At 45.7% G+C, this 14,755-nt stretch overlaps 1 protein-coding gene across 2 annotated transcripts in view; it reads left to right on the top strand.

The window, feature by feature from the left end:
• Positions 1-8,362, top strand: part of LOC139564223 (myotubularin-related protein 11-like) — a 33,478-nt gene extending 25,116 nt beyond the window's left edge. For both annotated transcript variants that reach the window (XM_071383559.1, XM_071383560.1), the window contains 8 exons: positions 326-450; positions 2,027-2,105; positions 2,591-2,661; positions 3,988-4,160; positions 4,333-4,503; positions 4,818-5,036; positions 5,359-5,685; positions 6,027-8,362. In XM_071383559.1, the coding sequence (XP_071239660.1) occupies positions 326-450; positions 2,027-2,105; positions 2,591-2,661; positions 3,988-4,160; positions 4,333-4,503; positions 4,818-5,036; positions 5,359-5,685; positions 6,027-6,449 (1,588 nt within the window). In that variant the 3' untranslated portion in view covers positions 6,450-8,362. The remainder of the gene's footprint in view (positions 1-325; positions 451-2,026; positions 2,106-2,590; positions 2,662-3,987; positions 4,161-4,332; positions 4,504-4,817; positions 5,037-5,358; positions 5,686-6,026) is intronic.
• Positions 8,363-14,755: the final 6,393 nt, after the last annotated feature.

The raw sequence follows: 14,755 nt of genomic DNA, 5'->3' as shown, positions 1-14,755 counted from the left end.
CAGAGGAAGATAGAGAGAGATAAACATAGTCATACTGTTGTTGATTGCTTTTATGGCAAAGGCTATTGCTTCACAGCAGAATGTTTAAGTCAAAACTAACCTGTAATCATGTACATGTTACCCGGCCATTCTTGAGATGGGACAGGTTAGCAGGCTTTTGTGAAATGCTATTACTTGTGCATGTCTGAGACAGCGCTTAGCCTGGGGCAAAGACCGTTTACTAGCCCTGGGCTATGGTTACAAAGTAATGGAATGTGACATGTCTAATCACAGAGAATAATGCTAAGGGCTCCCTGTCTGTCTGTCCTGTGGGGTGTTACTGTAGGAACCTGGAGTTGATCCTGTTTGGGGGCCAGTCTCTATGTGTAGTGGTGGAGCTGGGAGACGAGATGCCTTCACCTACAGACATACAGCTGGCACACACCCGCCTACGGGCTCTGTGTCTGGGAGGTCAGTACAAACCTTCTGCACCTTTTGGAAAGTCAAGTGTATTAGTCCGTGTTTTAATGTATCTAACAAAGACCCACATTGGATAAGATGTTGGTCAAAATGTTGCTACAGTGCATTTAAACATAGGAGTATATTCTGTTTCCGTTTCACATGATAGCCTGTAACCAGTGACATTTGAGTGGGGTTGCCAGTTTCATTGGCAAGCCCTCCCCTTGCCTCTCCCGTGCCGTCTTTTTTATTTGTTGACAAATGAATTTGCTTTAGCACAGATTTTACGCTGCATCTATGGAGGAGCACTCGCCCTGAGGGACAGTGGGCATGCAGATTTTATAGAGGACATAAAGTGGTGTTAATCTATTTCCATGTGCTTCCCATTACAATGCTACTGAGACAGAGATGGTAGGCTAGTAGAGATCACATCCAGATGACAAGACCCCAGACACCAATTTACCTCCTGAAATTACGGATTTGGATTCAAGACAAAATCCCCAATAAATCAATGTATAAGTGTACACCAGTGGTGTAAAGTACTTAAGTAAAAATACTTTAAAGGACTACTTAAGTAGTTACTATTTATATTTTTGACAACTTTTACTTTTACTCCACTACATTCCTAAATAAAAGAATGTACTTTTTACTCCTTACATTTTCCCTGACACCCAAAAGTACTCATTACATTTTGAATGCTTAAGAGGACAGGAAAATTGTCTAATTCTCGCACTTATCAAGAGAACATCCCTGGTCATCTCTACTGCCTCTGATCTGGCAGACTCACTAAACGCAAATCCCTAGCTATCCGTAAATAAAAAATGTAATTATGTTGTCTGGTTTGCTTAATATAAGAAATGTTTAATGTATAATGTATAATTTTACCTTCGATACCTTAAGTACATTTCAAACCAAATGCTTTTAGACTTTTACTCAAGCAGTATTTTACTGGGGGACTTTCACTTTTACTGGAGCCATTTTCTTTGAAGGTATCTTTACTTTACAAGTATGAAAATTGGGTACTTTTTCCATGCCTGGCGTACACTACTCATATTTTACGATATGTGAGCACCATGTGATGGTGGCGTGTTCTTCCTGACGCTTCTTCCTCTAATGCTGTGAGATGTCAAAAAATCTTTGAGAGACTGTTTCCTAGACTAGGAGACAACTAGTTTCCTAGACAACACCCTCTCTGTTGTGCTGATGTGGAGTTCACAGGGACAGGGCAGGGCACACCACAGGTCACTGACTCCCATGGCTCACACATTGCCAACACAATGCTCACATTTTTTGGTTTATTGTGGATCGACAACAACCACACAAATCTATGGGCCTCACTCATCATGTCATACTTCAACTACCTTAACAATTGTGAAATCTTTTTTTAAGACTAAAACAATATGTTTTCAGAAGATATTTATTTACAACCAAACTAATTTGATATGTAGAGCTATGGATCTTATTTAAAGATTTCAGGTGCAATAGTATATCTTAAAACTTGTCAAATCCCCACTCTAATTTATGTACAATAAGGCTCCTTCGACAAAAACATGAACAAGGTTTCTTTGTCTTCTGTGTTGGTCCACAGACATTTCCACATCTGTGTCTGTGCCAGATGACAAATGGCTGTCTACGCTGGAGAGCACCCATTGGCTGGACTACACCAGGTGAGAGGTCCTGATTGGCTTCTCATCAAAGCAATAAATCATCTGTAATAAATGTGCTGGGCCTACATTGATTTGGTCGATTTGTTTATGTCTACCTAGCAATGATAGTGAATAGCCTGTAGCGCAATGTTGATGTAGTATGAATGTACCATTATAGCACATTAGCCTATCCCTGGCTGAATATGTGGCTTTACTGTGTTACATTAGATGTAAGCAGATTTGGAATGCTCCAACATACTGTTACAGAACATACCTTTAGCATGAGGCTATAATAGTCCCACACACATGGATGTTGAATGTAGCTCTCATATATTCAACACGTGTGTGAGCCTGCTATTCCTACACAGTAGACCAAGACCTAGTGCATAGCATTTTTACAGGCTTACACACATGGATGTTGAAGCGTCTATGTGCTGAAACGAGCTAGAACTGTGCCAGTAGCATAGCATTAGCCTGATTAGCATGCTGCTCTGCTCCCTCCCCAGGTGCTGTCTGAGGAAAGCTGCTGAGGTGGCCTGCCTGCTCCGCGGAGGTCACCTGACCGTGGTGCTGCAAGGTGAGTCACATGACGAGGGCCAAGCAGCACCGAATATTCAATCCGTTCATTTATTATTCACGCTGCGTCCCTCATTAAAGCGGCGTTAGGGCTTACCCTGAAGGAGACTCCTACTGTAGAAGCACTACTCTACTTGGACACCAATACACAGTGGTGGAAAATGACCCAATTTTCCAACTTGAGTAAAAGTAAAGACACCTTAAAAGGAAATGACTCAAGTAAAAGTAAAAGTCACCCAGTAAAATACTACTTGAGTAAAAGTTGAAAAGTATTTGGTTTTAAATGTACCCCCAAAAACTACTTAAGTAGTACTTAAAAGTATTTTTACTTAAGTACTTTACACCACAGCTAATACAGCAGGTGGTAGTCTATTGTGTCTGATGAGATTGTGTTATGATAGTGTACTATATTGTCATGATGACTGGCTCACTTAGTTGTGGAAGTTTACTGTAGTGTGTTGGAAGTTCAAAATGGGTGCCAGTCTGTCTGTTTCTGTTTTAGCCAGCTTGTGGTTGTCTTGCCACACAAGGCAAGGATGTAGCGAACTAGCGATGTTGAACATAAATAGTCTGGCACCCAGGCTGGAGACCACGGCCTTGGAGAGATAAGTGTAATATTACGGTCTATTATGGGGAGAACAGTCTTATGGCAAAGCTACAGACGTTCTTGACTAAATACAACTATGTTCATACATTATTATTACATGACTCCATGTACTGACACATATAATTGGTCTGTGAGAGTCAGTCCTAGTCTGTTGATGCCTAAGGTAGCTACCACAGACCGAAATGTCAACAGAAATCTGTGTCACATGAACAATGGCTGCTACTGCTCTGTGATTTTCCCTCCTCCGTATGAGTTGTGTTGCCTGGCCAGTTTCAAGTGGGCTTTTTGGAGAAGAGGGTTGTATATCACCCCCCTAAAACCACAGAGCTGACTGTGTCCTAAACACAAGTAAATGACTGGAGAAATGACCCAATGGCATTTTCAGACAGGCCCAGCCAACACTCCCTACTGCCTGTGGTTAGAAAAAACCTGCCAACCAGATGTGGGGATTCGGGAGAAGTTCTATTCAAGTCCACAGAGGGGGGCACTTTTTGTCAGAATGAAAGGGCTGATGTGAGACTGTGGCATTTGGATTGTCATGTTGTGTTGTTCTTTTAATACAAGGCATTACCCTTCTCAAATCTTTTATTTTGTGTGTGTTTGGGGTAGATGATAAACTCAAGGACACGTCTCTTATCCTCTGAGCCTTGAATATGCATACTGTTACTGTATTCAATTATAATTGATTATTGATGGTCTATTTCCTCCTGTTGTACGCAGAGGCGGAGGACCGGGACATGACCTGTGTGGTGTCCAGTCTGGTCCAGGTGATGTGTGACCCCCACTGCAGGACCAGGGTGGGCTTCCAGGGTCTGGTGCAGAAGGAGTGGGTGATGGCTGGACACCGCTTCCTCAGCCGCATCAACTACCACAGGGACAGCGATAAGGAAGAGGTGAGAGGATAAGCTGCCACCTATCAGTAAACTCACCTGTCAGTGGTCATGGGGGGAAAAGGCAAGGAAAGGAAACTATTTGCATTAGGACACAGTGTTTAATGCCAGTCATATGTCTTTGGGGATCTTTCTCCCATCTTTCTTAATAACCCTGTGTTTTTCTCCCCACTAGGCGCCAGTGTTCCTGCTCTTCCTGGACTGTGTGTGGCAGCTGTGGGTCCAGTACCCGTGCCGCTTCCAGCTGACAGCGGACTTCCTGCTGGCCCTCCATGACAGCTTCCACCTGCCCCTCTTCAGCAGCTTCCTGGCCAACTGCCACAGGGAGAGGTGCAAACGTTCACAGGTAGGCCAATGTTCAGCAACACCACTGCTAATGCTGAAGCTGTAGTACTAGATAAGATGCACTGTAGGTATGCTACTGTAGGCTAACATGGAAAATGTTGGAAATACCTGTATCAAAGTTTGACAGTCGTAAATTCTATAAACCATCTTAGATTAAAGCGGTTGATTTGCGAGGCGAGTCCACGTCATTTTTAATCCCACACATGCATCAGCTCATATTGTCTTCAACGATAACTTTTGAATGAGCTCAGATTGAATCAGACGAATCACTGTTCTCTCACCTCTTCTTCCTCCATCCCTTCCTCTCTCTCCCAGAACCTATCCCAGAGTTACACTCCAGTGAACGGCTGGAGAGACCTGGTACCCAGGGGCTCCTTCCCGGACCCCTCAGACCCCCCTCTGCCCCCTGTGTGGGACTGGGCTCTGCAGTACAGCAGCCAGAGACGGGAACATTTCACCCAGCCAGTGCCGCCGCTCACCCTGCCACAGCCCCTACTCAATGGCAACCTCAACACCCACCCCGAGGCACACAGGGTAGGAGTGAGAGGATGATATTATGGGGGATACAGTCAGGCGCAAGGAGTGTGAAAAGCACTATATAAATGCAAATCGTGCATTTGATCATTCATGTTAGGGTACTTAGTAATTCAAATGCTATTTCAATGAGCTCCTGTCTTACAAAAGCCACCCCGCTCACACACACATAAATACACTTACTAAATATTAACGACCATGATGAGGGATGAACACAGGCCCACTGCATCTCCGTGTGGTAGGTCTCAGTATTGCAATATGCTTGAGGCACAAAAGGGATATTCAAACATATTAATCTCTCTTCTCTCCATCCCTCTCTCAGCTGAGTGACAGCGCACCAGGCTCTGTGTTCCTGCTCTCCAGGGGCTCCTTCTCCTGCTCTGCTAACCTCCTGCCCTGGCGCAGCGGAGGGGGCTCAGGCGTCTACCGGAAGAGCCACCGGAGAGGGGGGTCCTCCTCAGAGAACCTTCCGGGCCTGGAGAGGCTTCTGAAGGCCTGGGCCCTCACAGAGCTCCCTCAGGGCCACACCACCACCACATCCGGTCTCCAGGGGCCCCTGGACTCATACGAGCCTCTGCTGCCCCTGCTCCTGGGGCCCTGCGTAGGTGTGTGGAGGGACTGCTACCTCCGCGGGGCTCTTCATGCTCAGGTATATAGGGAAGGATTATCATTCTCACTACTATACAGAGCCTAAAACACTGTAAACATGGGGATGTTTATAATAGCCTACTCTACTGGTATGTGGGTGGGTGATCAAAATTAACTTTGAACTCGGTAACTGAAAAAGGATTTCAACTAGAGGTATTGCATAAAAAAGGTAGTAAGAAGTTGAAATTCATATTTTTATTAAACTGAATAGTGCAACGTTGTACTGGACAAGCTTCTAATTTTTGCTGGTCACATCAGAAACTACAATTAGTTGCTCATGGATGGCTGTAGTCATGATGGTGTTATAAACTAACAGAAACCCTGGCCATGTTGTGTCCTCAGGCTTTCTCCCACCCCATCTCCCTGTCCACCCAGCACCCAGTGGAACAGCTAGCCTGGGAGGTCCAGCAGCTCAGAGACAAGCTGACGCTGGCCTCCAGCCCCACTAACACAGTCCCAGCAAAGACACAGGAGACCCGTCGGACAGACTCCAACCTCAACCAGAACACCAACAATAGCACCTTCCTCTTCCCAGCCTCCAGACCCCCTGGGCCGGTTGCCTCCAGAACCACGCCCCCTATCTCGAACCTCCAATCCAGGGTTCCTCCAGCTCGTTCTAAACCTGGCCACAGAGACAGCAGCAAGCACACATTCCTATTTGGCCACCCATCCTCTTCAGAGTCCCGTCCAGACCAGCGTTACTTACCCGCGCCCAATAATAATGCCAAGCTGCCCAAGAGCAACGGTCCTTCACTGGGTTCCTGAGCTCTGGGTGTCACCTGTCAGTTAGCACAAATGGTACAAACTGTTCCCCCTGGCTCTGAACTCTAGAATGAGATCACCTATACACACTCTCCAAGACTCTATTTCCTTCCCTGACACCTGATCTCTGGGTGGAACCAGATGTGATTTTCCTGTCAAGGCCTGTTTGAGTGGCTTTGAGGCAATAAAAAGACGAGGAGAGTCATGTACTGAGCAGGGATGAGAGTCTAAACTGCAGTAATAATGCATTGAGCAGTGCAAAGCACAAATAGTATTTGAAATGTTTCTGAAAGATTGTTTAACTTGTAACAAATTGTCTGTTTTACTGAATATGACACCCAAACTGAAGGTTCTGGTCTGCATTCCCTGAGAACGTATTGGTGTTTCTAAAAGCAGCAAGCTAATTCCCAAAATGAATAAGGGCTGATGATGATTGATAAGCTAATGACATAAGGGCACAAATAATGAGCTGTTGGCTGAAATATGGAATCAAATACTTCTATTGATAAGACATCAGCTGTCTTTAGAATCATGATTTGAGTGACAACCTTCATTCTTGACCAGACGTCTATAATAGGACTGTTGTCCTGACTCGGTCTCTTAGTCCTTTTGAGTGACTATAACCTCCAATTCCAAAACCAACTCAGCCTTGAGAGGAAAAATACATAGAGCTGTTCACCAAGTAAACACTAGGGAGAGACATTGGCGTCACAAAAAACATGCAGTTTTAACTCCAGGCATTTTGTCCAGCAAATTTGGGCACTGGAGCTATTTTGGTGCTGTTCCCATATCTTTATACTTGCATGCATGCTAGTAGTGAACAATGAGAGGCATAAGCTGAGTTGTATGACTCTGTATCATAAACCTGTTTTTCAGAATATGGCCATGGTCAGTTAATATTGCTGTAAGTGTGCATGATTGAGGTAAAAGTGCTATTATTTCTATGGTCTGTGCATCTCTATTGAGAGTTCTAAGTATTATTGACCAACTTTGGTTGCGTATGAATTTCAGAAATTGTAACGATACATTTTTAAGTGATCGTGACCAAGATTAGTTTTTCCCCCTTATGTTGTCATTGTGCAAACTATACGTTCTGATGGTTCATATTTATAGTTTACTTTTATTTGGTACTTCTAGATGTAGCTTTAAGGTAAGCAACTTTTTTTTTCAATAGTGTATTTCTTCATTACTTGTCCTGACTGCTAGTTTCGTATTTAGCTAGCATTCAGGTCAAGGACTTCTAAATGCGTCATTTCATTCAAAGCCCAGTGAGGTATTGGGACTGGGCCACTCAGTCCAGACAGATCGTTGTTGTTTGCATGATGTGGATATTAAGCAGCAAATACATTGGCATGATTTCCATATAGTGTATGTTTATACAAAACTAGCATTTCCATGCAGAGAAGTACTTGTATTGTGTAACATAGGATGAAAAGGTTTCTGGCTGGCATACAATGTATTTCTCACTGAAATGTCTCATTATGTTTATGAAATATAAAGGCTGAAGGTGGTAATGTATGTGACTTACATTGGTCTGTTTTACCTAGAGTCATTCCTGTGCCTCAGTACGAGAGCATTTTGAATTATTCAATGGCTGTAAATATTCATTGTTGAATATCACAGCACACTGATATCAGTTACTGAATATCAGGTTGTTTGAGTTTTTGGATTTGATGCCAGTACTTTTGGTCTCGTCTTCCATGGAAAAAACAAGGTCATCACATTCCCTAATGGCATTGACTATACAAAGAGAAAATGAAAAGTCCCTTTCAGCATGCAACCCCACTTCCTATGTCTATACACCATTATATATTTAAATGTTTTGGTACGAATGACACAATGATTTGCCAGATGTACATATTTTTTGTATCAGCATGTTAGGATCCTGATTAATAAACTATTATAAGTTCATAAAATCGTTGCTTTCAAGTTTCAAAGTTTATTCGCCACGTGCACAGGATACAACAGGTGGAAAACAGTACAGTTAAATTCTTACCTTGAGAGCTCTTTCCAACAATGCAATGAAAGTAATATACAGTAGATAATGGAATAAGGTGGAGGTGCTGGAGGTCATTTTGCAGGGCTCTGGCAGTGCTCCTCCTTGCACAAAGGCGGAGGTAGCGGTCCTGCTGCTGGGTTGTTGCCCTCCTACGGCCTCCTCCACGTCTCCTGATGTACTGGCCTGTCTCCTGGTAGCGCCTCCATGCTCTGGACACTACGCTGACAGACACAACAAACCTTCTTGCCACAGCTCGCATTGATGTGCCATCCTGGATGAGCTGCACTACCTGAGCCACTTGTGTGGGTTGTAGACTCCGTCTCATGCTACCACTAGAGTGAAAGCACCGCCAGCATTCAAAAGTGACCAAAACATCAGCCAGGAAGCATAGGAACTGAGAAGTGGTCTGTGGTCACCACCTGCAGAACCACTCCTTTATTGGGGGTGTCTTGCTAATTGCCTATAATTTCCACCTTTTGTCTATTCCATTTGCACAACAGCATGTGAAATTTATTGTCAATCAGTGTTGCGTCCTAAGTGGACAGTTTGATTTCACAGAAGTGTGATTGACTTGGAGTTACATTGTGTTGTTTAAGTGTTCCCCTTATTTTTTTGAGCAGTGTATGTTCCCAGTATAAGTGCTTTTCTAATGATCCTTGATTAGTATAACCATGGGTTCCTTGTTACATTTTCTGCTTACGTTCTGTTTTACATGTCTGGTGATTAACTTCATGTTGACCCAGTCTGTACATTCTTATGGATTCTGCCTAAATTGTGTTTTTACTGCAGTCCAATGTTTAACTCTGTTTATCCAGCTCTTTCCATTTAACTGAGCTCAGCCTATATTCTGCTTACACATGTCTTATTTGTTAGCGCTATGTTTTCTGTCTCAATACATCAAGGTGGTCAGTCTGGATTCTGGAAAATCAAGCACGGTCATGAATTTTTCACCTACAAGTGCAATTGAGATTGCATTGTCTGTAGATCTGTCTGGGCGGTATGCAAATTGGAGTGGGTCTAGGGTGTCTGGGATGATGGAGGTGATGTGTGCCATGACCAGCCTTTCAAAGCACTTCATGATTACAGATGTTAGTGCTACAGAGCATTAGTCATTGTGGAAGTTAACCTCAGAGTTCTTGGAAACAGGAATGATGTTGTTCAGTTTGAGAAGTGGGGATTACAGACTGGAGAGGTTGAACATGAAGATGCCTGCCAGCTGGTCTGCGCATGCTCTGAGAACACCCGTCTGGTAGAGGCACCATTGGATAGATCACGGCTAGGTCTACCTTTGTAATGGACTGTAGCCCCTGCCACATGCATTGAGCGGCAGAGCCGGTGTATTAGGATTCCACCTTGTTCCTATATTGTCCTTTTGCCTGTTTGATGACTCTGCAGAGGTCGTAGTGGGACTTCTTGTACACGTTTGTGTCCTTAGTCATCGCCTCTGGGTTGACTGTGATAGCTCTGTGTGCGGTAGCTCTGTCCTTTATTTTAGCCCATACCTCTGTGTTAATCCAGGGCTTTTGATTGGGGAAGCAGTCTTGCTTTTACTGTGTCTGTGTCTGTCTGTGTCGGCCATGTCTACAGGCAGAAGGACACCCCTGCTAGTGAACTGATCCTCTGGCAACCAAATTATACAACAGGTGTAGACATTACCGTGAAATACTTACTTACGAAACCCTTAACCAACAATGAGTTATGCTAAATAAACTAAAAGAAAAATAGTAACAAAATAACAATAATTAGGATATATACACAAGGTGTACCGATACCGAGTCAATGTGCAGGGGTACGGGTTAGTCAAGGTAATACGTAGGCATCTTAGTGATGTAGACACCAAGGAACATGAAGCACTCAATCCGCTCCAACCAGCCCTGTCGATGTGAATGGGGGCGTGCTTTGCCCTCCTTTTCCTGTAGTCTACGATCAGCTACTTTGTCTTGCTGACATTGAGGGAGAGGTTGTTGTCCCGGCACCACACTGCCAGGTCTCTGACCTCCTCCCAGTTAACTGGTTGTCTTGAAACTCCAGGCTAACCGGCAGGGGATCTCAGAGCAGCAGTGGGCCCCAGTGATGCATCTGTACAGGCCCACCTCTGTGTGAACACATCCTGGCAGCCATCAACCACAGCCCTGCTGCCTTGTGGGTTAGTCTGTTACGAGAAAGGCAAGGGGAGCACACCCTGAGAGAAAAGCAGCGTGCTGGTGGCAGGCGGACGCCGACAGTCTGGGTATCCGGCAGCCTCCTGCAGCTGTGGAAGATACCGGTCATCCTGGCCACAGGAATTCACCGTCCTACAGTGAAGAAGTTCTGTTGGGGATTGCGCACCCTCAGTTGCACTTTAAGTAACTTCCTTTGCGCAGGTATCCACTTCTGTCCTCAGTGAAGCCATCGACCGGAAAGCGGACTAAAGTCTGGTGGTGTTGGGGTGTCTGGTGATGGGGGCAGGAGTGAATGCAGCCTTAAAATCAGACCACTGCACGCCAGCGGCACAGGACTATTATGGTCGCCAGCAGTTGGGACTTGAGTGGAGGCTACTCTTGGCAGACCCTTGTGTGACTGAGCAGCCCTATTTAGGAGCCACACTGCTCACCCCAGCTGAGGAGAGGCCTAGAAAAGGTGGCCAGAAAATTGCCCACTCACACCATCCTGGATAGGCTACCGCACCTATCGGAGTTCCACTCAGCGGTCGAAATATGCTAACGATAATAATTCCCCTGAAACTGGCGACATGGAACATCAGAACTCTTTTGGACACTATTGATAATGGTGATAGACCCATCGGAGAAGAGCTTTGATTGCTGCAGAACTAAGGCGCTACAACATTGACATTGCTGCCCTGAGTGAGACCAGGTTCCTGGATGAAGGTTCCCTGAAAGAGGAGGAAGAAGGCTACACCTTCTTCTGGAAAGGTTACCCTCTGGGTGGACAACATCAGCACGGTGTGGGACTGGCAATTAAGAACAGCCTTTTACCCAGCCTCACCGAAACACCTGTCGGCATAAGTGAAAGACTCATGTCTCTCCATATCCCCCTAGCCAAGATGCGTTATGCTACTCCTCTCAGTGAGTACGCACCAACTTTACCATCTGAAAATGAGGCAACGGACTGCTTCTACCAACCACTGCATGAGGCCTTTCACCGCATCCCCAGGAATGACAAGATCTTTCTGCTGGGTGACTTCAATGCTAGGGTGGGACAGAACAACAGGATATGGAGTGGAGTACTGGGTAGGCATGGTGTTGGCGACCAGGGAATTCTCGTCAATCATAATCACAGCCGTATACATTCCCCCCCAAGCAGACACATCGATGGCCCTGAACGAACTTTATCTGACTCTTTGTAAACTGGAAACCACACACCCTGAGGCTGCATTCATCGTAGCTGGGGATTTTAACAAGGCTAATCTAAAAACAAAACTCCCTAAATTCTATCAGCATATCGATTGTGCTACCAGGGCTGGAAAAACACTAGACCATTGTTATACTAATTTCCGCGACGCTTATAAGGCCCTCCCCCGCCCCCCTTTCGGAAAAGCTGACCACGACTCCATTTTGTTGATTCCAGCCTACAAACAAAAACTCAAACAACAAGCTCCCGCGCTCAGGTCTGTTCAACGCTGGTCCGACCAATCTGAATCCACGCTTCAAGACTGCTTCGATCACGCGGATTGGAATATGTTCCGCATCGCGTCCAACAACAATATTGACGAATATGCTGATTCGGTGAGCGAGTTCATTAGGAAGTGCATTGACGATGTCGTACCCACAGCAACGATAAAAACATTCCCAAACCAGAAACCGTGGATTGACGGCAGCATTCGCGTGAAACTGAAAGCGCGAACCACTGCTTTTAACCAGGGCAGGGTGACCGGAAGCATGACCGAATACAAACAGTGTAGCTATTCTCTCCGCAAGGCAATCAAACAGGCTAAGTCTCAGTACAGAGACAAAATCGAGTCGAAATTCAACAGCTCAGACACAAGAGGTATGTGGCAGGGTCTACAGTCAATCACGGATTACAAAAAGAAAACCAGCCCCGTCGAGGACCAGGATGTCTTGCTCCCAGACAGGCTAAACAACTTTTTTGCCCGCTTTGAGGACAATACAGTGCCACTGACACGGCCCCCTACCAAAACCTGCGGGCTCTCCTTCACTGCAGCCGAGGTGAGTAAAACATTTAAACGTGTTAACCCTCGCAAGGCTGCAGGCCCAGACGGCATTCCCAGCCGCGTCCTCAGAGCATGCGCAGACCAGCTGGCTGGTGTGTTTACGGACATATTCAATCAATCCTTATCCCAGTCTGCTGTTCCCACATGCTTCAAGAGGGCCACCATTGTTCCTGTTCCCAAGAAAGCTAAGGTAACTGAGCTAAACGACTACCGCCCCGTAGCACTCACTTCCGTCATCATGAAGTGCTTTGAGAGACTAGTCAAGGACCATATCACCTCCACCCTACCGGACACCCTAGACCCACTCCAATTTGCTTACCGACCCAATAGGTCCACAGACGACGCAATCGCAACCACACTGCACACTGCCCTAACCCATCTGGACAAGAGGAATACCCATGTGAGAATGCTGTTCATCGATTACAGCTCAGCATTTAACACCATAGTACCCTCCAAACTCGTCATCAAGCTCGAGACCCTGGGTCTCGACCCCGCCCTGTGCAACTGGGTCCTGGACTTCCTGACGGGCCGCCCCCAGGTGGTGAGGGTAGGTAACAACATCTCCACCCCGCTGATCCTCAACACTGGGGCCCCACAAGGGTGCGTTCTGAGCCCTCTCCTGTACTCCCTGTTCACCCACGACTGCGTGGCCATGCACGCCTCCAACTCAATCATCAAGTTTGCGGATGACACTACAGTGGTAGGCTTGATCACCAACAACGACGAGACGGCCTACAGGGAGGAGGTGAGGGCCCTCGGAGTGTGGTGTCAGGAAAATAACCTCATACTCAACGTCAACAAAACAAAGGAGATGATTGTGGACTTCAGGAAACAGCAGAGGGAGCACCCCCCTATCCACATCGACGGGTCAGTAGTGGAGAAGGTGGAAAGTTTTAAGTTCCTCGGTGTACACATCACGGACAAACTGAACTGGTCCACCCACACAGACAGCGTTGTGAAGAAGGCGCAGCAGCGCCTCTTCAACCTCAGGAGGCTGAAGAAATTCGGCTTGTCACCAAAAGCACTCACAAACTTCTACAGATGCACAATCGAGAGCATCCTGTCGGGCTGTATCACCGCCTGGTACGGCAACTGCTCCGCCCACAACCGTAAGGCTCTCCAGAGGGTAGTGAGGTCTGCAGAACGCATCACCAGGGGCAAACTACCTGCCCTCCAGGACACCTACACCACCCGATGTCACAGGAAGGCCATAAAGATCATCAAGGACAACAACCACCCAAGCCACTGCCTGTTCACCCCGCTATCATCCAGAAGGCGAGGTCAGTACAGGTGCATCAAAGCAGGGACCGAGAGACTGAAAAACAGCTTCTATCTCAAGGCCATCAGACTGTTAAACAGCCACCACTAACATTTAGCGGCCGCTGCCAACATACTGACCCAACTCCAGCCACTTTAAAAATGGGAATTGATGGAAATTATGTAAAAATGTACCACTAGCCACTTTAAGCAATGCCACTTAATACAATGTTTACATACCCTACATTACCCATCTCATATGTATATACTGTACTCTATATCATCTACTGCATCTTGCCATCTTTATGCAATACATGTACCACTAGCCACTTTAAACTATGCCACTTATGTTTACATACCCTACAGTACTCATCTCATATGTATATACCGTACTCTATACCATCTACTGCATCTGCCATGCCGTTCTGTACCACCACTCATTCATATATCTTTATGTACATATTCTTTATCCCTTTACACTTGTGTGTGTGTGTAAGGTAGTAGTGTGGAATTGTTAGGTTAGATTACTGTTGGTTATTACTGCATTGTCGGAACTAGAAGCACAAGCATTTCGCTACACTCGCATTAACATCTGCTAACCATGTGTATGTGACTAATAAAATTTGATTTGATTTGATTTGATTTTGGCCAGGTCAATGAGAACGGCATGAGACTGCTAACTCTGTGCCGAGCACAATCTCATTTTTCACTAACACCTTGTTCCAGCAGAAGAACAAATATAAAACATAATGGATGCACCCACGTTCCAAACACTGGCACCTGATCGACTACGCCATAGTGAGACGCTCTGACAGTAATGACGTCCTGCTGACACATACCATGAGGGGTGCTGAATGCTGGACAGATCACTGTATGATACTG

This window comes from Salvelinus alpinus, chromosome 35 (assembly GCF_045679555.1).
Source record: "Salvelinus alpinus chromosome 35, SLU_Salpinus.1, whole genome shotgun sequence".
Lineage (NCBI taxonomy): Eukaryota > Metazoa > Chordata > Actinopteri > Salmoniformes > Salmonidae > Salvelinus > Salvelinus alpinus.
This window is presented reverse-complemented; position numbering and strand designations above follow the sequence as displayed.